We start from the raw sequence: 21,585 nt of genomic DNA on the forward strand, positions 1-21,585 counted from the left end.
ATTTCCAATTTGGACAATCGTTAGGAAGTAGCTAGTGACAAAACAATAGTCTTCACTCTTTATCAATAATTGAGGTTCCCTTATAATCCCAGTGGGTACCGACTTGTTTAAACAATCAGACTGTCGACTTTTGAAGTCGTCGTTTGAAATGAGTCCACACATTCACACGGTAGAGATGATGATAACCACAAAACAATAAGATTCGAACGTATCTTTTTTCTTGTGCTAGAAGAAAAAACTATATTACCAATTTTAAATGTATATCCACCTCATACATGATACATGTTATATCTAAAACTGATGATGTATTGACTAAGATTTTCTAATTAGAAAAAAAAAAAAAACAATGAACCTCCCATATAATCCAAGTATATTCAGCTTTTGGCATACGACATAATCGTTGACATTCCCATAGCAAAAGAAAAGTCGTCGAGTGGAAATTGTAGGATCGACATCTCACGTTAGAAATTGGATAGCACAAAACAAAGTCTCACAGCCATCCACAATATTATCCTCTCACACCTCTCAATAATTTTCAAGATCATCATCGCTCTTTTTTATATGTGTATAATGGTTAAATAAGCCAAATATATAACCAATCAGCTTGTTATTCCACCATACATTTTGTATAACAATGAAAATACAAGATTAAATGACATAACAACACTCCCAGTAACTCACACGAAAAAAACGAAATTTTCAAAAGAAAGAACAATCACAAACTTTTTCATCAATTGACCATTCGTTGATTTGATTACCAATAATACCTCCGCTTTGGACTATCCCATAAATCGAGTATAGCATTATTAGTGTCATTCCTAATACGTGCCTCGAGCTGCAACGCCGCCATCTCATCTTGAGCTTTCATCAACGACTTCATCCTTGAAACCGCAGAGCTCCCTTCTCCTTTTTCTCCTCCATTTTTCTTTGACGGCTCATGATCTTCATAAACCGCGCATGAATGTACATGCGTTCCATAATCACAATCTTTGCAGTAGTAAACCCAAAGATTCTCCGACATATCTTCTTCACAAACATCACATATGAACATTGCACCGTCCTCTCGACCTTTGCATGGTGTGTTGTAGAGAAGAGTGAGTGGATGTTCGTGATCTTCTCGCTCCACGGTCTCAGGGATAAACGCACAACCAACATGAACATCGTATTGACATTCAGAACAGTTGTAAGTGAATCCTGATCCGTACTCACCGCATGCGTCGCATGTGTAAGACTGACCATACGGTGGAGAATGAAGCAAGGTTAAAGAGTGGTCCGGGTGAGACTTGTGATTGGTTTCACGAGGTAGATCAAAACATGACTTGTGCAAGAAGAAATCACAGTCTGATTTCATGCACTTGAAAGCTTGTCCCGTTAGCTCGAGCTCGCATCCAGAGCAAACAACCTCATCTTTGCCTCTAGCTTTAAAGATGTTCAGAGGATGGTTGTGACTCGGGTGCCTCACGGATGGGCGATTAACTGGTTTCTTTGAAGCCATTGCGCATGAATTTGGTTGTTTAAGTGTAAGAAACGTTTAGAAACTATAAATAGCAAAATATTTAGATGCCTTGTGAAATCCATATTTGGCTAAATTAATAATTCTCAGTTTGGTTTTGATTAATCACCAAATTGTAGTTTAATATATATAGAAGACGGTTGACATTTGAATGGCAAGATCTTGGACACGAAACTATCACCGGATATATGATTTAAAATCTCCAGTCTTAAGAAATATTGACAAAACATTAGAATTCCTCAATTATTTTGGTTCCCATATAATCCAAGTGGGTGATTAAGACCTGATCAAACAATATAACCATTGACATTCGAAGTCGTCGCCCAAAGAGTTCATGACTCTCAAACTCAAAGTGTAGGAATAATTCATTTCACACGGTAACCAATGACTACCACAAAATAAGTCTTCCTATATATCAAATCCAAAACCAATGAAATTATATGTTTTCATATACCAAATGACAAATAGCAGCATTTTAAAACTTCCAAAATTTCTCTGACCAAACCAATGGGAAGGCCAAAACCAGAGGACTCAATTCGACATTTCAGTCATCCACATCCATTGTTCAACTCATCTTTTATTCCTCAAGACCAATCTTCTTCTTCTTATTGTTGCGTGGTTTGCAAGCTAAAACTCCTAAATCTTCCATCATACTCATGCAAACCTTGCAATTTCCACATCCACCTAAAATGTTCCGAATTACCTCAAAAAATCAGACACCCTTTCGACAACATCCATCTCCTCTCTCTGATCCCTTCTCCCAAATACCAAGAAGGACGATTCCGCTGCGACGCCTGCGGTAAAGACGGTGACGGATTCGCTTACCACTGCGGAGACTGCGGAATAGATCTTCACACGGTTTGTGCCAACATGCCTTCTCGAGTCACCCACCAATCTCACCCTCACCACCAACTTTCTTTAACGTTTTCTGTATCCGCTACGGCATCTAGCTTCCGCTGTTGCGTGTGCCGTGGTCTAGGGTCTAACTCGTGGCTCTATAGCTGCAGAGAGTGTGGTGCATTCGATGCTCATTTGTTGTGTGCTAGAAGAAAACTAGCTACTCCTACAAATATGGTCCAACCTGTTCAAAACCGGATGCAACCGCAGTTAATTGGTACGACGCATTTTGTTAATAATGTTCCTCCTAGCCCGGTTATTAATTATAATGCGTATCCTTTGGTGGTGCCGACTACTACGAGTGATATGATTAGACCGATGATTAGTGAGATGATTAATAATCTTGTAAGCAATACGCCACAAAATCCAAGCCAAGTCTCTCAGCTTCATGAGTTGCTCGGACCATTGGGAATGGGTAGTGGCGGACCAATTGATGGATCCGGTTCATCTTCGTCTTCTGGTTTTCTCGGGTTTGATCCGTCGGTTTTCACATCAGTTGACCCATCGGTGTTTGCTGGATTTGATCCTTCTTTGCTTTCTACTTTATTCTCCGGACTTGATTTCTTCTCCTAATAAAGTGTTTTTGATGAGTATGCAAATCTGTCTTTTGATCTATTTTATTTATTACGTTCGAAGTGAAAGAGTAATTGACTCAATATTATTGACAAAAGGATCTTTATGAATTAAAGATACGAAAATTGATGATGTTATTAATTGTTATCATATATTTTCATATCTTAGACTAGTCAAAATTAATATCATCTATTGCGTTGCTACTAAAATTAGGGATGCTATTAAGTTAAAAGACAATTGATGGTACTAGTGATATTTTACAGGGGTTCTTTAAAAAAAGAAGTGAATATCTTCAATTATTTTATTTAGGTAAGATAAACGGATAATCCCTACTATAGTAAAAGAGAAGTACAAAAGTTTCTTGGGTCGGGTTTTTTAAAAAAATTAACCCGAAATTTTTCAATTGGATCTTACTAAAAATTTAAAGATATTAAATACCAGTTTCCATATATATTATTTCGAAATCTACCAAATTAAACCATCAATATCGGTTTTGGAAAGTACATTAATCTTAATTTGTTTAAGTAAAAATACATTAATGTATGATTTTGTATATTGGTTTAACAAATTAACCTAAAAATCAGAAATATAAATTAAATATAAAATATTTATCAAATTATCCATAATATTTCAAAACAAAATGTTCCTTAAATATCTTATATTAATATTTAGATGTATAGTTTTCTCCTATATTAACTATGATCTTCACACCAATTACGGGATAATTCATTTTCAACCATCTTTAATATATTTATTTGGCAATAGTTTCGAATTTCTGGCTTGATTATAAAGCTAATCTTTTTTTCAACGCTAACCTAACTTTAAGAAAATATTATCTATATAAATAAGTTTCTGCTACCAGAAAATTGTAACATAAACACAGATTTTACATTTTAACACGATAAGAAATAAGAAATCATTGGCTCTTTATTTGTTTATTCTAGAGATTTGCAATTTTACAAAACTGCATGAAAGGTCCAAGTTAAAATCATGTATATATGATTATGCGGTGTACCGCGGGTCAATCCCTAAACTTTAAAAATGATTCATAGTATAATATTTATACATGTATATATGTCACATATTGTTCTAAAATTAACAATCCAACTAAAATCATACAATTTAAATAATTTTGAACATATTCGAAACCAACACAAAAAATACAATCTAAAAATGATAGAATTTAATTAATAATCAAAATAAAGTAAAGCAAACACAAATAAATTATTCCGCAACGTACAAAATATTAAAAACCCGGTAACTTTCCCCCGCGCTGTAGCGCGGATCCGAATCTAGTATTATAATGTTTTGTTAGCCTCATGGCCAAGGAAAATACATTATTTAATGACTATATTGTAATATAAATATTAGGGTAAACCTTAACCTTATAAACATAAGTTAAACATACGAATACACTACTATTATTAACTAACGCAACCACTAACCTTAAACATTCGGAAGACAAATCAAATGTCGTAAAGAGAGATTAAAATTGGTTTAAATTGTCGTAAAGACCTACTTCTTCTACCTCTCTTCCTTTTCTATTTATCGGTGTGTGTTTCTCTCTCTCTCTCTCTCTCTCGCCACCGATCATCACCACCGCCCTCGAAATCTACGTCATCCGCCGCTTCTTTTGATCTCTCTCTCTCTCTCTCTCAAAAGGTCTCTTCTTTCTCTTCAAACCTCATATGCCTCTCTGTTTTCTTCGATTGTGCGGTCAATTCTCTGTTTTGCGTAATCAAGTTTGTTGAATTTCCCCCATTGGGAAAAATTATTCAAAGTTGATTCCTTTTTATTGTGTTTTTGATTCTATACAGATGCATGCGTTGCTTGATTGCGGAATTTTGGGAAGTTCCAGTTCAATCGAGTGAAAAAGCTGAGCTTTCTTTTTGATTTTGGATGAATTGGTTTGATCTATGGATCGGAAACGTTTAGGTTGGCTTTAAACCTTTTTCAGGGAAACGATGCTGGGTTTGAATGTTCTGATTGATCTGTGCAAATAATTACAAAAGCTCTTTGTAAAATTTTGGTCCTTTTTGAGCTATCATGACCAGTAGTGTCCAAGGAGAGACAATGGATCTTGATTTGAATCAAGAGCCATCTTCTGATTCTGAGTCTCCGGCTAGTTTGATGACGGAGTTTTCTCCTTGGTTAAATGAGCTTGAATCTGCACAAGAGCGGATTGAAGAGCGCATAAGACAGCTCGAAGCTATCGTTTCAAGAATCAGGGAACGAGAAACAAGAACAACAACACCAGCTTTGGTCTCGCCTAACGAACATAGAGATTCAACTGCAGGAGTTATACATGAGCGTTCTAGAGAGAGACTTGTGGAAAACAGCGAGAACAAGACTTATTTAATAGCAAAGGCATTGAACATGGAGAAAACAAGTTCTGTTCCTGGTGGGTTCTTTGACTGCAACATATGTTTGGAGAAAGCTGAAGATCCTATTTTGACTTGCTGTGGTCATCTGTTCTGTTGGGGTTGTTTCTATCAGTTGCCTTTGATTTACTTAAACATAAAGGAATGTCCGGTTTGCGATGGGGAAGTGACAGACGCCGAGGTGATTCCGATATACGGTAATGGAGATGATTGTGATGGTACTAAACCCAAGTTAGAAGAGTGTGGTATTAGTCTACCTCGAAGGCCTAATGCTAAAAGAGTGGAAAGTGTTCGTCAAAAGATCATAACCCGAGGGATTCCTTTCCTCCCTGGGCACGATCACGAAACCATCGAACATATTAGAAGAACTATTGATTCCATAGGACTACAAGCATTAGCTCAAGGCGATGAGTTTGGTTTGACAAACATAATAAACACTGGAGGGCAACAACAACAACAACAGCATCATCATCAGCAGCATCCGCCTTTCGGATCATTGAGTTTATTAACATCATTTACTGGTTTCCCAGGTCTTGTAGTTGATACGTCGGACATACCCTCCTTTGATGATGATGCTTTTGATGTTGATAGTTTTGTTGACACAACCAGTCTGAGAAGAAACCGTCGAAGACCTTCACCAGGGGTACGAGCCTCTTATCAGAGAAACCGAAGTACCAATGCTTCGCAGACGATTTCGTTCAGGCTTGGTTCTGCAGCTCCATCAACACCTGGAGAGTTTGCTGTACCAAGCTCCTCCATTGCTACGAGAAGCCAAACTGTGAATCCTACTGAAGTGGTTACTTCTGGTACTTCTGCTTCATCTTCTAGGAGAAGAACAGAAGATGTAAACAATGGACCTCGGACCAGGTCTAGAAGGAGGCTGAGGTAACTGTAAAACCGTGGCCGGAATCTTGACACCCAGTCTGCTTTTCGACCACTGCTGGAGCTCCATCATTACTAAAACCTCATTTGACTGTCTTCTCTCTGAATATGGTTGAATGTATGTATGCACATTCTTTGTGTACTTGTAATTTCTGCTAGCCTCTTAAACTTTTGGATATACAATAGCTTTGTTCTTTTGTTAAAATAATTTATTTAACTTAATTTCTTGAAAGTGTATGATATCAAGTTCCAAAATTCAAGATTCAGATTAAAATTATTTTCTTCCAAGTAGGCAAGTAGCTTATGTTTCTTCAGTTTATGGGGTAGATTATTAAGGGTAAATTCGTAATTTACCATAAAATCTAGTAGTTGGGGTTGAAACGTCACTCTGTTTACCCTAGAAACTAAAAACGGCAAGTTGTTATTTACTTTGTTTTTTTTCATATAGACGCGACTTGTTTGTTAAAAGTCATCGGTGACGCTCATAATTTTTTTGTCATCGCCGTCGTTGAACTCTCTCGCCGGCGATAATGATCTATGTTGATGGAATACTTATTCAAGATGAGCAAAGCTCGTCTTCCTTGTCGTCTTCATCGCAGGTAAATTTCTTTTTCTTCTTCTCTCACGAATCTCTATTTAGTGGTTTAACTAGGATTTTGCTTATATATTGTTAGTAATGTGGTTCGGGATCGTTAAACCTGGAATTGATTTTGGTCAAATTTGATGCTTTTACTAATAATTACCCAAAAATAATTATTGTTCTATTCCACTATTTGTTTGAATTTGAAATAACCAGAACTCTATAAAAAAATGGCTAACTTATACATCATTTTGTGAACAGGGAAGTAGCTTACTTCTTGATGTAATGAGACATTCTGTGATAATGTCAGCTTCTGAATCTTTTAAGAATCTTGAAGAAAAGAATGTGTCTTTCGCTGAAAGTGACTCGGAGAGCTCAACAAAAGACAGATATGTTTACATATTCCAAAGCGAATTTGCTGTTGTGAATCCAGCGCTTGTTGATGTATGTTGTTGTTGCATCACCTGTCCCATCACCGTTTAAAGTTACCTGCTGTATGAATGAGTATCTTATATATTCTAGTATACTTTGTTTTTCTAATGATCTGTCCTAATTGTGTATTGATGAGAATCAGTTTGTTGGCACCGATGAAGCAACCACTTGCGTAGGGCTTGTTATCCGCAACAGAAAATCTGGAATGTAAGGACTGTTCCTATATACGCTATTGAGAGGATAAGGTGCAATCACTTCTTTTAAATTTAAATTTATGATCATCTGAAAACTGCAGGACGTCTATTGCACACATGGATTCACCAAAAGTTGTGGATTTGGGGTTAAGCCAGATGTTATCATTGGTTTTAGAGGATGACAATGCTGAGTTAGATGTATATTACCAAGTGTCTTTGAACTTATGGTTATATCATTCTGTATTTTATTTTGAGTGCTTTTGTAATAATGTCCACGCCTTTGTATGCAGGTACATATGGTTGGTGGTTATGAAGATGTCGACATAAAGGTGTGTACTTTTCTCTCAGTCTAGTTACTACTAAGCTCTAGAGTAGTAGAGTGGTCTTAAGCTGAATGTATTGACCGTTATATGCAGAATGCTGATGGTGGTGACTTTGCCGAACCAGAGGGTTACTCTTATCCTTTGTGTTGCAAATTAGTAGAAACTTTCCAGAAGAGACGAGAAAACTTTCACATTCAAACCCTCTTTATTCTTGGGCACAATACCAAGTTGGATGCACAAGGGAATACGTGCCCCGTTTTCAATGGATGCCTGGTTAGTCTACTTTGTCTGCTGTTTACACCATTTGCCTTTTTTGGTTCTCTTAGAATGTTAATTATAAGGTGTACTAATTGGTTCTTTACAAATACAGTATGAAAAATTGACCATTGCTAGTAGGTGACATGTAAAAACTATGCTTTTGTAATTGGTTTTCATTGGTCAAAATACTGTCTTTTCTATTTAGGGATTAAGAAAGAAGTAAGAGGTCTTCAATTAGATAATAGAATTGCTTGAAATTTATGAATTGGTAATTAGCACTTTAACATTAAGCTGTTTCTTTGAATCCTTTTTATCAGGTGGATACATCTACCGGTTCAATTTTCCCAGCCAGTTTCGACAGAACATCTAGATGTCCGGATGAGATTGTTCGTAGAATTCGAGTTTCATCGTCATTTGATGATCCTAGCTGGAAGGGAAAGCTACTTGACACATATGACACAAAATCTGATAGATTCATTATCGCACCATGCCGCTGGTAAAAACAAACAAAACACTACTTGTGCTGCTTTTCATATAATCTCATCGACCATTATATATGTATTGCTCACCGAATTTAAAGTAACACTGTATCTACTACTCTCCATTGTAGTTTCATAAATTGCTTTTTTGTTTTTGACACAGGACAATGCGTCTGGTTGAATATGTTTGGGAACTTAATCAGCTATCTGATGAAGACATCCTCAATAATTGTTCTACCTCACCTTCTGCTGAAGGTCCAGACTTCGTAGACAACTCAAGAAGGTTAATTCGTTATATATAGCTTCAATTGGATCATCATCTATAAACACAAACACAACATAGTGGATCTTCACATGCTCTAATTTTGTTGTGTTTCATTCAGGGTTTGGGAGTATTTACTAAAATATCCAGAATGGAGCAAGACATACCCAAGGAGACAACCACGTGTGTTTGAAAGGACTACTGATGGACAATGGACAAAATGCTGACTGTCTCACCCTAAATCGTTACATTATCCACAAATCTGGCTATAAATAACGATTTGAGTGTATCTATCTACACATTTAATTCAATGGAATTGTTTGCACTCGGAAGAAATCGTAAATCTGTATATAGTTAAAACACGTGAATATCTTGGACACACCCAAGCGTTGTGGTGGGTTTGGTAATTGGTACACCGGGTCCGTCAGGCCTAATTGTTGAGGCCCATTGATTTTAGACATCCCTTCAATCGCAAATTATTCAAATGCGACCAATGGAATTATCAAATAATGTCCTTATAAAATAATAGTAGTTATTAAGAAAAATATTCAATAAACGTAGTCCGACCTAACTTTCACCAATAACACGACGGAAAGCAATCCTATATATAGTAACCAAAGTTTAACTGGGCCGGCCTCTCTTCTGGTAATGGGTTTAAGTGTTTACACTTTGCCCTAATGTTTTTGAAAAAGCGAAAGGGTCAAGGATACAAAAAGCAGCGGTTACATCTAGGGTTACTTATCAAATCTGCTTTTCGCTTTTATTTCTAGCTTAAAACTTTTTAAAATAAATTTAAAAATTATACAACTTTTATTTGGTATAAATTCCTTTACAAGGAAATTCAAACTTTCCTTTCAATGAATTGGTGGTGGTGTACTCGTGTACGAGTAATTAGCATAGATCTCATTAAATTTCATTGCTTGGATATAGGAAACAGATTTGTTCTCTGATATTTTGGATTAAATAAGATGAGTGAAAAAAAAAAAAAAAAAAAGTGAGCGAGTTTAGACAAGAAAGCAACAATACAGATTTAAATAGTATAGAAAACCATAATAAAATATATATACTGATAAAGAGAAATAAAAAATCCCAAAACTGCGAGCGTATTTGTTTGTGAGAGAGAATCAAAGAAGAGTTTATGTGTATGGAAAAGGATGAGCAAGGAAGAGGAGGAGGAAGCTTATAACAACAACAACTATATTAGCTCATCAGCTCGTGATTGCATCGAACAAGACGATGATGATAGTAACAACACTAAGAAGATCCAAGCATGGGGCACGTGGGAAGAGCTGTTATTAGCATGCGCCGTTAAGCGACACGGATTCCGTGACTGGGACTCCGTCGCTACGGAGGTTCGTTCCCGGAGTTCTCTCCCCGACGTCCTTGCCTCTGCTAACAAGTGTCGACACAAGTATCGGGATCTAAAGCGTCGATTTCATGAACAAGAAAAAACCGATACGGCTCCGGCAGAGGAGGAGGAGACGACTGCCATGGCCGACGAAGAAAAAACAGAGAACGTCGGTATCCCTTGGCTTGAAGAGCTCCGAAATCTTCGTGTAGCTGAGCTCCGTCGAGAAGTTGAACAATACGATGTGTCGATATTGTATGAACACGAGCAATCTCTTTCTCTCTCTCTTTCGACGGATCTGAGTTTTTTTTCTTCCGATTTTGAATTTGTATTTGGTTTGTTTTGGTTCTTCTTAGATCGCTTCAGTTGAAGGTTAAGAAATTAGAGGAGGAGAGAGAAGAAGAGAAACCAGATCTGGAAGACGAGAGGAAAAAAGAGAGATCGGAGAACGACGGTTCTGAAACAGAGCACCGTGAGAAGACTGTTTCAGCGGCGGAGGAATCTGATCGGGAAAACGGGTCGATGAACGAGTCGAACTCTACAGCAACCGTAGGAGAAGACGACAGAGTTGGCGGAGGTGAACCGAGTCAGACTCGAGATGATGACTCGGCTGATAATGATAATAATCCTGATCCGGTTAGTAAGGATACGGCGGGGGAGGATGAGGAAGGATCGGATAGTAGAGGATCGGAAGCGAGTCACTCAGACGAGTTAGGCGAGTCAGGGACGTCGGAAAGGAAGTGGAAACGGAAACACGGTGGTTCCGGCGAGATCAGATCGGATGAGAGTAAATCTCAGCCGTTGATTGGTCTTCTTGATCTGATTCGGTCCCATCCGCGTGGATCTTTGTTCGAACGCCGGCTTCGGAGCCAGGTATGCTAAATTATTTTATTTTTTCCTAATTTCTACATCTAATAAATCATACTTAAATCAAGTTACTTTTTTTGAAACACAAATCAAGTTATATTACGCGTCTCTTTTACTTACTAAGGGAAAGAGTAAGAAAAATACGAATTTGTTAGCACCTAATTATAGAAACCATGCATAATATAAATTTAACAATATTCGTTTGTTTAACTCCATTTAAAAAGTTTATATAGGGAATATAAATGTAAAATCTTCTTACAAAGTTTTGAATATCATAGGAATATTTTGAATAGATATTCCGTATATTATATGGAATCTCTATATTTTCTTAAATCTTATTTTTACGTTTAATTAAAAAAAAATTATCGGACAATTTAAGGGAATGTTTAAATATATGAAGAGAGTGAGAGACGAGGGAAAAAAAAAAAATTAATATAACGAACCCACTTCTTTCGTGGTTCACCGTTGTCCCTTGTCGTTTTGATTACTCAATCTAGTCCACGTGGCAGAGTCTTGGTGTAGCATGGTTTTTGTCGTGTCTCACCCCTAACTTTTTATTATTGGGCCTATAATAATTTTGTAACTTACGTTTGTATGTCCACTAAATTCGCAGGAGGCCAAGGATTACAAGAGCATGGTTAAGCAACATTTGGACATTGAGACAATACAGAGAAATTTGAAGCAAGGATCTTATGATTCTTCAACCCTCACTTTTTACAAAGATCTACACCTTCTCTTCACAAACGCCATTGTCTTCTTTCCTTTATCTTCCGCTGAATCAATGGCTGCTCACGAACTAAGAGCCGTTGTTTCTCGAGAAATGAGGAAAGAGACCCGGATATCTGGTCCCAGGTTTATAAACCGGGAAGTCTCAGCTACGAATAGTGGCAAAGCTGATGCTGAAACGTCAGACTCGTCTCTCTCTAGACAGAAATCTTCGGCTCCTCTTGTCGTTTGTAAGAAGAGGAGTTCTGTTTCCACTAAGGCTTCTCCTTCGTCCTCAAGCTTTAGCCAACAGGAGGAGATGGAAGAAGAGACATTATCAGAGGAGAAAGAGAACACTGTAACTGGTGTAAGAAGCTCGAGAAGGGCCAGCAAACCAGTTGCTGCTACTGCGGCTATCTCTAATTGTACCACGAAGGGTAAAAGCAAGAACAAACTGAAACATATGGAGTCGAAAACAAATCCGTTGAATGATAATAGTAGTCAGCAAGAGACAGGTAAAACAGAGAAGAAGATGATTTCATCAGACAAGAAGAAGAGCGTGGCTGATTTCTTAAAGAGATTAAAGAAGAACTCTCCACAGAAAGAAAGCAAAGATCAGAATAAGAGCAGTGGAAGTGGTAAGAAAGATAGTAAAGCAAAACCAAGAGAACTTAGAAGTAGCAGAGTGGGTAAAAAGAAGGCCGAGTTAGCGATTACTCCGGTGAAAAGAGCCCCCGGGAGACCGCAGAAGAAAACAGCAGAGGCAGAAGCAACTGCAACCGCATCTGCCTCGGGAAAACGGGGTAGGGATACCGGAAGCACGGGAAAGGACAATAAACAGCCAAAGAAAAGAATTAGAAGATGAGAGTTTAAAACATCTTTTTCCCCTTTGGTGGCTTTTCTTAAGAGCTTAAGGTATTGTATATCGATAGAGTTCGCTTTGGAGTATATTATCTTAATTCTAACATTAGAAATCATATTTTCTCATAGTTATGGATTAGGAAAAGTGTATTTTGGCTTTGTTGGCATTTGTAATGTTCATTATATTTTTTCTCATTTCCACCATTTGAGTCCCTACAAAAGCTAGAGCTACACCGCTCAGATACCGAACCCATATCCAACAAAACTGAGATCCGGGTAGAGCTAATCTCTAGTATCAGAAAAAATTACAGTCAGATACCCAAAAAAAGGTAGCATCAAAGAAGTTGAGACTCTGACATTCGATCTCTTCTTCACCAGCTCCTCCATGGACCTTGCATTGCACTGTGCCTTGGTGAAATTGCATGATTCAAACATAAGCTACAGGCGAAAGGCACCTTCTGTACAAAAGAATAGGAAGGAGAATTTCAGTGAATGTATTTGATTTTAAGTTATAAGCATTTCGTCTTATATTTTGCTCAAATGGAAGAATGTCACTCGGGGATAAAGGGCTTGAAGATGTTAAGTTTTTGGTATCAAACTAAAAACTTGCCGTTTTCTCCATCGGAAATATCTCCAAGTTTGGCGATGGCACCAACAAGTGCATGCTCTTGCTCCTAGATTTAAAAAAAAAAAAAAAAAAAAAAGGTATATCATTTTGAGACTTTTGTATGTTTAAGCATAAACAAAAAATTATAAAAGAAAGTATCTCTGTTATTGTATGATCGAACCTCCAAAATTCTCTTAGCCCTTTCAACTTCTTGAGGATCGGGATTGTGTGCACCAAGAACTCTCTCCACCTATGAGAAGTGAGAATCATCATTATTTGAGAAATAAGCATAGCTATTGTGCTGTTAAACTCGCCTAGTAATCAATTAATACCAACCTCTCTGACAAGGACATTTGTTTGACGGATTCGTATATCGAGATGTTTCTTCTTCCCAGTTCCATTTTGTGATGTTCTGAAATCCTTTCTGATAGTGTTCTTCCCCAAGCCGCTTCCTCCTTGTGTAACACTGTTGGGTACAGTAGTTCTATTCAGTCCATGACCTTGTCTGTTATTACCATATCTATTACCAGTCCCAGGGTCCTCTCCTACCCACTCTATATCCCCAGGAGATATCTGTTACAGAATTAGAGATTTTTGTTAGAAACTAACAAAGAATTGTTGACCACAGTTTGAACATTCGCCTCATAAGTTTCAGCAGAGTACCAATAAAAAAATAATTACCTCTGAGAGATTAACCCATTCCCATGTCTCATTAAGTGTTCCACTGTCATAAACTAAAGCATGACGACCCTAAACGTAAAGATTAATAGAATATTCAAACATGTATAAAGAAACTTCTTAGTTTATAAAAAATACCGAAACTTTCTGCCAATTTGCGAAGCCACACACACCTCAAGTGGATTATACATGGTGATGACAGCCTCGTAAAATGTATTGTCTTCCGGCCACTTTGTTTTAACTCTTCTTCCTATAAAAGATTCAGGCTCGGTTCCGTTTGTTGGTTCACTTGAACTAGTAGGAACAGATGGTAATCTGTTCATGACTTGTCCTCGTGGAGGTTGATCTGAAGGATGGTATGAGACGGGTTTTGTAGAAGACGAACCAGGATTAACCTAGAAACAAAAGTAACTTGTAAGAAAACAATTTTTAGATTAAAAAAAAACCAAAAATTCTCTGAGTTTTTAACTCACTGGTTTATGCTTTTTGCCCTTGACAATAGGAACAGATCCTCGTTTGGCTGCCGATGAAGCAAACTGGTGAGTGGGATCAGCTTGAGGATGAAAAGAAGGTGATGGACTGGCAAATGGTTGAGAAGGAATAGGCTGGTTTGGTTTGTGCTTCTTCATAGAAGCTGAAACAGAAGGGCTTGGCAAGGTATCATGAACCAATTGAGCAGCATTGCGCACACTTGGTTGCATTCCTCCAGATTGTCTCCATTCCCTAATAACGGAAAAACAGTATGTTATCTATAGAGACAAAGAAAGAACCTTATAGACTAAACCAAGGGTCAGGTTTGTAGCTCTCACCTTATCCTTCGTATTGTATCATCTGCGTTAACACGACCTAGTAGCTCTCTATGCTCCTCATTCGATAAACGCAACTCTTTACGTAGTTCAGTTATTAGACTCTCTTTTTCCTGAATAAGATCCATTGATTAAAAAAGAGATGTGATTTTCAACTAAACAGATGAATCTAACACAAGTAGAGAAATCAGAGTAGCCCGAGATTCATGAAAAATACCCATGAAATAGCATCGCCTTGAGCTTGAAGGGCTCTTAGAATAGAGATGTATGCTTCTTTCTCAAACTGGTGAATCTGAGCTTCCATATCAGCAGCAACATCGTCATACATTTTTGGATAAGATGGAGGAAGATTGGAAGGTCGTCCATTAAGAGGCACACGTCCTCCTCCTCCTCCTCTTGGAACCCTATGCGACGGTGGCAGATCATCATCGGTTCCTGCATTATCCAATCAAACCCTTGTAATCAATCACTACTTAGTACTTACAATCATTATCACACAACTCACTCACTCAAAAGGTTTCAGCTTGAGATCAAACGAGATATGTATAGCTCAAATTCAATCTCGATTTCAGTTAACTGAAACACTAGTAAAGTAAACCTGCAATTTCTACATTCCTTAGCAACAACAAGAACCTAAATTCTTCACATTAAAACCAAAAAAAATAAAAACAAGAACCTAAATTTCATCTTCAAAACCACCAAAAAAAAACTGAAAACAATAACGAGAACTTAACACGAATCCACCAAAAAACCACAATGTATAACAGTACTCGGACGGAGAAATCCCAAAATTTGCGTAAACCCTAATTTCAATCTGATAGAAACAACGAGCTGATCTAGAGAGTCTGAGGAACTAACCACTGCTATCAAACGCTTCGTAGTCCATCGCGAAAGCTTCGATATCCTGTTGGAGAGACTAATCTCGAAGATGATATTGCAAAGACGGAAGAATCAAAGGACAAAAAGCACAAATTCGAGGTTGATTTCAATTTGACTAGAAGAAAAAGAAAAAAAAAAGACTCGATTTTGATATGGTTGAGCTCAATTTCGTACTTTGTAGAGTTGTGAGGAAAAAGAAAAGATCAATTAGAAGGTTCGGCAACAAATCAGAGCTCAACTAAGAAGTGTGATTCAGCTTATATTACAGATTTGCCGAAAGCTCATTATTTGCCAAAATAAGAACACAGACCCAAAAAAACAAACCATAAAATAAAAAATAAAAAAATGTGTAGATTCATTCTCATTAAATTTATCAAAATATTACGAGGGAATCAAAACACCGTCGTTTCTTCCTTCCTATATTTTTCTATTTATTTTTAAGTGAAAAAAACAAGAAAAGAGATAAATCTCAAATATTCAGATTCTGTGTAATTAACTAATTATGCTTTCACTTTTCATTTTGTCTATTACATTTACTTAAATTGAATAATAATATATATAGTTAAATTGGAATATTCATCACGTTTGTTTACACTTAAAATATCATAAATCTAAATTATTGTAAGTGAAAGTTTTACGTCTTTTTAATCATTAATATACATTTCGAAATCATCGTTAAATATGTCGAAGAAAGTATCTATGGATAACATCTTGAGATAAATAAAACGTATGTTGCTTAGATACATCGTGAGGATTTTAGAGAAAGAAGAATGGTAATTGTTGACTTGTGTTGTTTGTTGTACACATGAAGTAGAGGAAGAGATTGTTAACGTCTTCTGGTACACTTTCGTGCTGCTATATACGTACCTGTGATGTCCGAATCATCGAAAACATTAGAACTCCTGTCCTAAGATCTCGTTTGTTTTATTTGATCTTAACTAACTATTTCTCACAAGTCACAATGTAGTATTGTAAAAGACACTAATATCTCACCACGTATTTTTAAAAGATTGCCCCATCCGAGGGTTTCGCTATTTCTGAAAGTATCATTAAGACGACCAATACATTTATAATTAAAGTCTTCTCTTGCTGTTGTTTGATGTCATCAATGTTTACTAAATTCAAAAGGTTGATGACATTAAAACTAAAACTTTTTAATAAAGTCTTCTTTCACTGTCTTATAAACTTAAAAACTTTGTAACGAAAACTTGTGAGAATATAGATATTATGATAGTTTTTTAAACAAAAAAAAAAATCAGAAACGAAGACTGCTTTTATACTACTTTTCCTTTTATTTGATAATAATAAAGAACCAATTCATAAGACTAACGTGGAAAAAGATACGATACTTCCAAAACCAAATAATGATGAGTTTGGTTCGTCACATCGAAATCAGAGGGAGAGAGTCTTTTTCAACATAGTATTTAAAAAATCGTGTAAGGTTAAAACGTATAAACGTTATATATATTGACCGACAAATCCCAACGCGTTCCAGACTCACACCAACCTGTGAAAATAACCCAACAATATACAACTACAAAAAAAAATTATAAATTTCAAACAAACGATTTAAAAAGAAAGAAGTGAACAAATGTAAAAAAAGTTTTTGAAATAATAGCCGTTACAAGAATTACAAACCTTGTCGATATGTTTCAAGTAACAAAAAAAAAAACGCTTTTTAAATAAATAAATAAAATCAAGTTGATGAAGAAAAAAAGACTTTTCAAAGATAGAACACGTCTTCACGTTCCATAGCACAATCCCGTTTATGTCTCTGTACACTACCAAGACGTGCAATGATGCTTTGCTTTCTCTCTTCAATCCTATTTTTATGACTCAGCTTTTTTATAAATATATTTAGATATTCAATCCTATGCATTTTTTTCTTTCTTCTAGAATTCACTAATGTTTTTGCCAATTTTTTTTTGTTTTTCTTATTTTGATATAACTTGATAAGGTCATTTTTGTTTCCCTTTCCGGTTTACTAAATTGAGAAAATTATAATATTATATCATTCATTCTCTCTCTCTCTCTCTCTCTCTCTCTCTCTCTCTCTCTCTCTCTCTCTCTATCAGATAATCTTTTCTCTAATAACGCTCTTTTACTAGATTCACACACCCTCAGTTTTAAAACCAGAGGTCTCTTCTCTTTATAAAGCCTCTCCACTTCATTCATCTTCTTGAAAGAAAAACAAAAAAAAACAAGATCTTTAAATCATCAAAATATAAAAAGAATGAGAGGTAAATATCTTTATGTACTAGTAGTACTCATTGTCTTGGCCTCCAGTGGAGTTCTTGCCAAGAACAACAACATCTCTACAACGCCTAGATTAAGAAGAAGTGATTTCCCAGCAGATTTCATTTTTGGTTCTGCAACCTCTGCTTACCAGGTTCTTTTCTTTTTTTCAATTTCTTCTTTTTACTTTTCTTTTTCTTACCAACAATTCTGACCAATCGTTCACATTATCTAGAAAAAACAAGAAAAGTCCTGGTTAGAAAAATTTATGGATGTTTTCTTTTTGTTTTTTTTTTCAACACTTGGTAGGTAGAAGGAGCTGCTCATGAAGATGGTAGAGGACCAAGTATCTGGGATACCTTCTCTGAGAAATACCCAGGTTTTTTTTTTAATTTAAAATTGTTTAGTCACGTTGTTGTTAGGATCTATACGAGTATTTTGGATTCAAGATCTGTAAAATCTAGTCTAGATGTATTGTGTATATGATGATTAAAATTTCTCTCTTGGTTTTAATTTTTCAGAGAAGATAAAAGATGGTAGCAATGGTTCTGTTTCTGATAACTCTTACCATCTTTACAAGGTAATTTTCCTTTTCTTTTTTTTTGTTTGGTAATAAATAAGTAAAAATTAAACAGTTGTTCTTATTTCCATTGGCTTCAAAAGCAGTTACATTTTTTTGATTATGTATATTCATATCATGTATTTTTTTTTAAAAAAAAACAGGAAGATGTGGCTTTATTGCATCAAATGGGATTCAATGCATACAGATTCTCAATCTCATGGTCCAGGATCTTGCCTCGTAAGTTCCATGCATCTTCTTCTCTTTGTGGATCAATCATTCACAACACATGAGATTTTGATTATTTTCTCTGTGCCAATGTTTTCTTTTCTTATTTAGGTGGGAATCTAAAAGGTGGAATCAACCAGGCTGGTATTGACTATTACAACAACTTGATCAATGAGCTTTTGTCCAAAGGTAAAAAAGACAAATTCCAAATTTCAAAACAGAGGACTTAAGTAACGCTTCTCTGTTTCCTATGAATTCAAAGTTACGACTTTAGTATTTAAAAAAGGATTCAAAACTCTTACGGATTTGGAAACGTTACTGAATTAGTAGTTAGTACAGATTGAATGAATCTTAGAGAGACAGTGACTAACCATATTTCTTTCACCCTTAAAACTAGGCTATGTTTTAGTTATAAACGCAACGCAACGCAAGCACTAATGTAAAATGTTATGTTTTTGTATACAGGAATTAAGCCTTTTGCAACCATGTTTCATTGGGATACACCACAAGCCCTTGAAGATGCTTATGGCGGATTTCTTGGTGCCGAGATTGTGTAAGTCCTCCAAATTGAATAACTTTTCTTAGCAATTTGTGAATATATATGATCAAGTTTTACTAGCCATTACTATTAACAATACAAGTCATATAGTGGCCAAAAGAACTGTTGATTTAATTTATTTATTTTTTGTAATGAAATAGGAATGATTTCCGTGATTATGCGGATGTTTGCTTCAAGAATTTTGGAGATAGAGTGAAGCATTGGATGACATTGAACGAGCCGTTGACAGTGGTGCAACAAGGGTATGTTGCAGGTGTGATGGCTCCAGGAAGATGCTCTAAATTCACTAACCCTAATTGCCTAGGTGGAAATGGAGCCACCGAGCCTTATATTGTTGGTCACAACCTCATCCTTTCTCACGGAGCCGCCGTCCAAGTCTACAGAGAAAAATATAAGGTTAGAAAATTATACATGATGCTCTGTTTCTTAACCATCAAGTTACTAAAACAAATCGCTGAATCTTGCTATGTTTAATCCTGTTCATACCGTGACAAAATATGCTTGTTCAATAGGCGTCTCAAAAGGGTCAAGTTGGTATTGCTTTGAATGCGGCTTGGAACTTACCATACACAGAATCACCCGAGGATAGAGCGGCTGCAGCACGAGCCATGGCCTTCACATTTGATTACTTTATGGAGCCGCTTGTGACCGGTAAATACCCGGTTGATATGGTCAACAACGTGAAAGGCGGTCGCTTACCTACATTCACTGCACAACAATCTAAGATGCTGAAAGGCTCATATGATTTCATTGGCATCAATTATTACTCTTCAACCTACGCAAAGGATGTTCCCTGCTCCACCCAAGATGTTACCATGTTCTCTGATCCTTGTACCAGTGTCACAGGTCTGTTTTCTAGTCATCCAACTTTCTTATTTTTAAGCACTATAAACTAAATTTAATCGAGTCTCAATTTTGTATTCGAAATCAGGTGAAAGAGAAGGAGTTCCCATCGGTCCAAAGGTACTTGTCTAGACTCATAAAATGTTGCAGCGGTTGTTAATATTTGTGACTTTAATTCAAATTTCTAAAAATTGTGTACGTGTGGGTCTTTGATCTTGTAGGCTGCATCAGATTGGCTTTTGATATATCCAAAGGGAATTCGTGATCTTGTCCTTTATGCTAAATACAAGTTTAAGGATCCTGTCATGTACATTACAGAAAACGGTAAATCACACAAACAACTGCTTCAGTACTTCTTGATATGTATATGTATTCTTTTATATAGTTTCCTCCTAATAACATATTATATCAATCTTTGTAGGGAGAGATGAATTTAGTACCAATAAAATCTTCCTTAAAGATGGTGATAGAATTGATTACTATGCTCGACATCTTCAAATGGTGCAAGACGCTATCTCGTAAGCTTCCTTTTTTTTAATCTAATGTTAAAGAATCCTCCACACCTGTGTGAGATATTTATGTAATTCTGATGCAAATGTTTTTTCTTTAACTGGCATATTTTAGGGTCGGAGCAAACGTGAAGGGATTTTTCGCATGGTCGTTGCTAGACAACTTCGAATGGGCAATGGGATACACAGTCCGCTTTGGGTTGGTTTACGTGGATTTCAAAAATGGAAGTAAGAGATATCCTAAGAAATCCGCTCAGTGGTTCAGAGAATTGTTGAATGAAAAGAAGAACAATTGATGATGATTACATAACCATTATATTAGTTTCTCTATCACTATTGAGAGATTTAACATTTTTCCTCCTTTGAAAATAATAAAAATGGTTTTGCTATTTTAAACAACGTACCCGGCTGGTTGATGTAATTTACTCGACGATGTTAAAGTCATCTTTCGATGTTACGGACGATGGTATAAGGAGAGTTAATACTAAACTCTTTGGAAAATGATAAAAACTAAACGAGAACATGTGGAAACGGTATAGGCATAAACTGTAACGTTTACAAGTTTCCTAAGTTTCAGCGTCTATCATTTTGAAAAGAAAAAAATAATGTTGGATCTTCAAATTTTAGAAGAACAGAATGGCTAAGAGAGGGTGCACTCTTTTATTCTCCTTTTGATAACCTCGTTCATTTGTGGTATTATGAGTTGGATTATTTTGAAATTTCTTTAACGATTGTGATGGATTTGGTTATTGACTATATAGCATGTGTGATGAGTTGACACTTGACAGTAAGTGTAACAATTATTGGTGTCGATGTGGGAATATTCTCTATTATACGCATTCAAATAGAATGCCCAGTAAATACGAAAGCATCTCAATTTTTTTAGCTTTTTTGTGTTCTTAAATTGTTTCCCATTCCCTTTAGATGGCAAAATGGGATCTTACTTTACTTAAATCAACTTGTACTGAAAAATACTAACGTCAACGTTAATGTGTCTCAATCTCGGAAATTTAACGTTAATTGGTTAAAAAAACTTACGTCATGTCAAGATATACGAGTGAAGTTAAGCTTCAAACTTTTTAGGTTTAGAGATACATATTTTTTTCTCACAATAAACTAGTCACTAT

At 36.2% G+C, this 21,585-nt stretch overlaps 7 protein-coding genes across 7 annotated transcripts; 5 read left to right on the forward strand and 2 right to left on the reverse strand.

Moving 5' to 3' along the window:
• Positions 1 to 574: 574 nt before the first annotated feature.
• On the reverse strand, positions 575 to 1,575 carry LOC17890279. The gene has a single exon (XM_006295326.2). The coding sequence runs from the start codon at positions 1,493 to 1,495 to the stop codon at positions 755 to 757; it is 741 nt and encodes a 246-aa protein (XP_006295388.1). The 5' UTR covers positions 1,496 to 1,575; the 3' UTR covers positions 575 to 754.
• Positions 1,576 to 1,778: 203 nt separating this feature from the next.
• On the forward strand, positions 1,779 to 3,009 carry LOC17887765. The gene has a single exon (XM_006294559.2). It carries the CDS (start codon positions 2,021 to 2,023, stop codon positions 2,981 to 2,983), a length of 963 nt encoding a protein of 320 aa, XP_006294621.1. The 5' UTR covers positions 1,779 to 2,020; the 3' UTR covers positions 2,984 to 3,009.
• Positions 3,010 to 4,460: 1,451 nt separating this feature from the next.
• On the forward strand, positions 4,461 to 6,478 carry LOC17890073. The gene is made up of 2 exons (XM_006294266.2): positions 4,461 to 4,645; positions 4,801 to 6,478. The coding sequence occupies exon 2, from the start codon at positions 5,030 to 5,032 to the stop codon at positions 6,251 to 6,253; it is 1,224 nt and encodes a 407-aa protein (XP_006294328.1). The 5' UTR covers positions 4,461 to 4,645; positions 4,801 to 5,029; the 3' UTR covers positions 6,254 to 6,478.
• Positions 6,479 to 6,703: 225 nt separating this feature from the next.
• Positions 6,704 to 9,110, forward strand: LOC17888641 (protein N-terminal asparagine amidohydrolase). The gene is made up of 9 exons (XM_006294456.2): positions 6,704 to 6,845; positions 7,088 to 7,270; positions 7,401 to 7,465; positions 7,554 to 7,650; positions 7,743 to 7,781; positions 7,869 to 8,048; positions 8,351 to 8,529; positions 8,676 to 8,795; positions 8,896 to 9,110. The coding sequence occupies exons 1-9, from the start codon at positions 6,777 to 6,779 to the stop codon at positions 8,999 to 9,001; spliced, it is 1,038 nt and encodes a 345-aa protein (XP_006294518.1). The 5' UTR covers positions 6,704 to 6,776; the 3' UTR covers positions 9,002 to 9,110.
• A 573-nt stretch (positions 9,111 to 9,683) lies between these two features.
• On the forward strand, positions 9,684 to 12,750 carry LOC17888809 (bromodomain and WD repeat-containing protein 1). The gene is made up of 3 exons (XM_006295552.2): positions 9,684 to 10,377; positions 10,479 to 10,995; positions 11,603 to 12,750. Exons 1-3 carry the CDS (start codon positions 9,929 to 9,931, stop codon positions 12,557 to 12,559), a joined length of 1,923 nt encoding a protein of 640 aa, XP_006295614.1. The 5' UTR covers positions 9,684 to 9,928; the 3' UTR covers positions 12,560 to 12,750.
• On the reverse strand, positions 12,730 to 15,863 carry LOC17888152 (protein EMSY-LIKE 4). Its single transcript, XM_006294203.2, has 10 exons — positions 15,505 to 15,863; positions 14,864 to 15,081; positions 14,650 to 14,759; positions 14,314 to 14,563; positions 14,014 to 14,235; positions 13,844 to 13,912; positions 13,499 to 13,735; positions 13,344 to 13,412; positions 13,166 to 13,229; positions 12,730 to 13,013 (listed from the first exon to the last, which is right to left on the reverse strand). Exons 1-10 carry the CDS (start codon positions 15,530 to 15,532, stop codon positions 12,994 to 12,996), a joined length of 1,287 nt encoding a protein of 428 aa, XP_006294265.1. The 5' UTR covers positions 15,533 to 15,863; the 3' UTR covers positions 12,730 to 12,993.
• Positions 15,864 to 17,665: 1,802 nt separating this feature from the next.
• On the forward strand, positions 17,666 to 20,857 carry LOC17890328 (beta-glucosidase 15). The gene is made up of 12 exons (XM_006293979.2): positions 17,666 to 17,914; positions 18,070 to 18,139; positions 18,282 to 18,340; positions 18,484 to 18,559; positions 18,659 to 18,736; positions 19,013 to 19,100; positions 19,247 to 19,502; positions 19,619 to 19,952; positions 20,038 to 20,069; positions 20,171 to 20,273; positions 20,371 to 20,467; positions 20,574 to 20,857. Exons 1-12 carry the CDS (start codon positions 17,759 to 17,761, stop codon positions 20,752 to 20,754), a joined length of 1,530 nt encoding a protein of 509 aa, XP_006294041.1. The 5' UTR covers positions 17,666 to 17,758; the 3' UTR covers positions 20,755 to 20,857.
• The last annotated feature ends 728 nt before the right edge of the window (positions 20,858 to 21,585 follow it).

This window comes from Capsella rubella, unplaced genomic scaffold (genome assembly GCF_000375325.1).
Source record: "Capsella rubella cultivar Monte Gargano unplaced genomic scaffold, Caprub1_0 scaffold_4, whole genome shotgun sequence".
Lineage (NCBI taxonomy): Eukaryota > Viridiplantae > Streptophyta > Magnoliopsida > Brassicales > Brassicaceae > Capsella > Capsella rubella.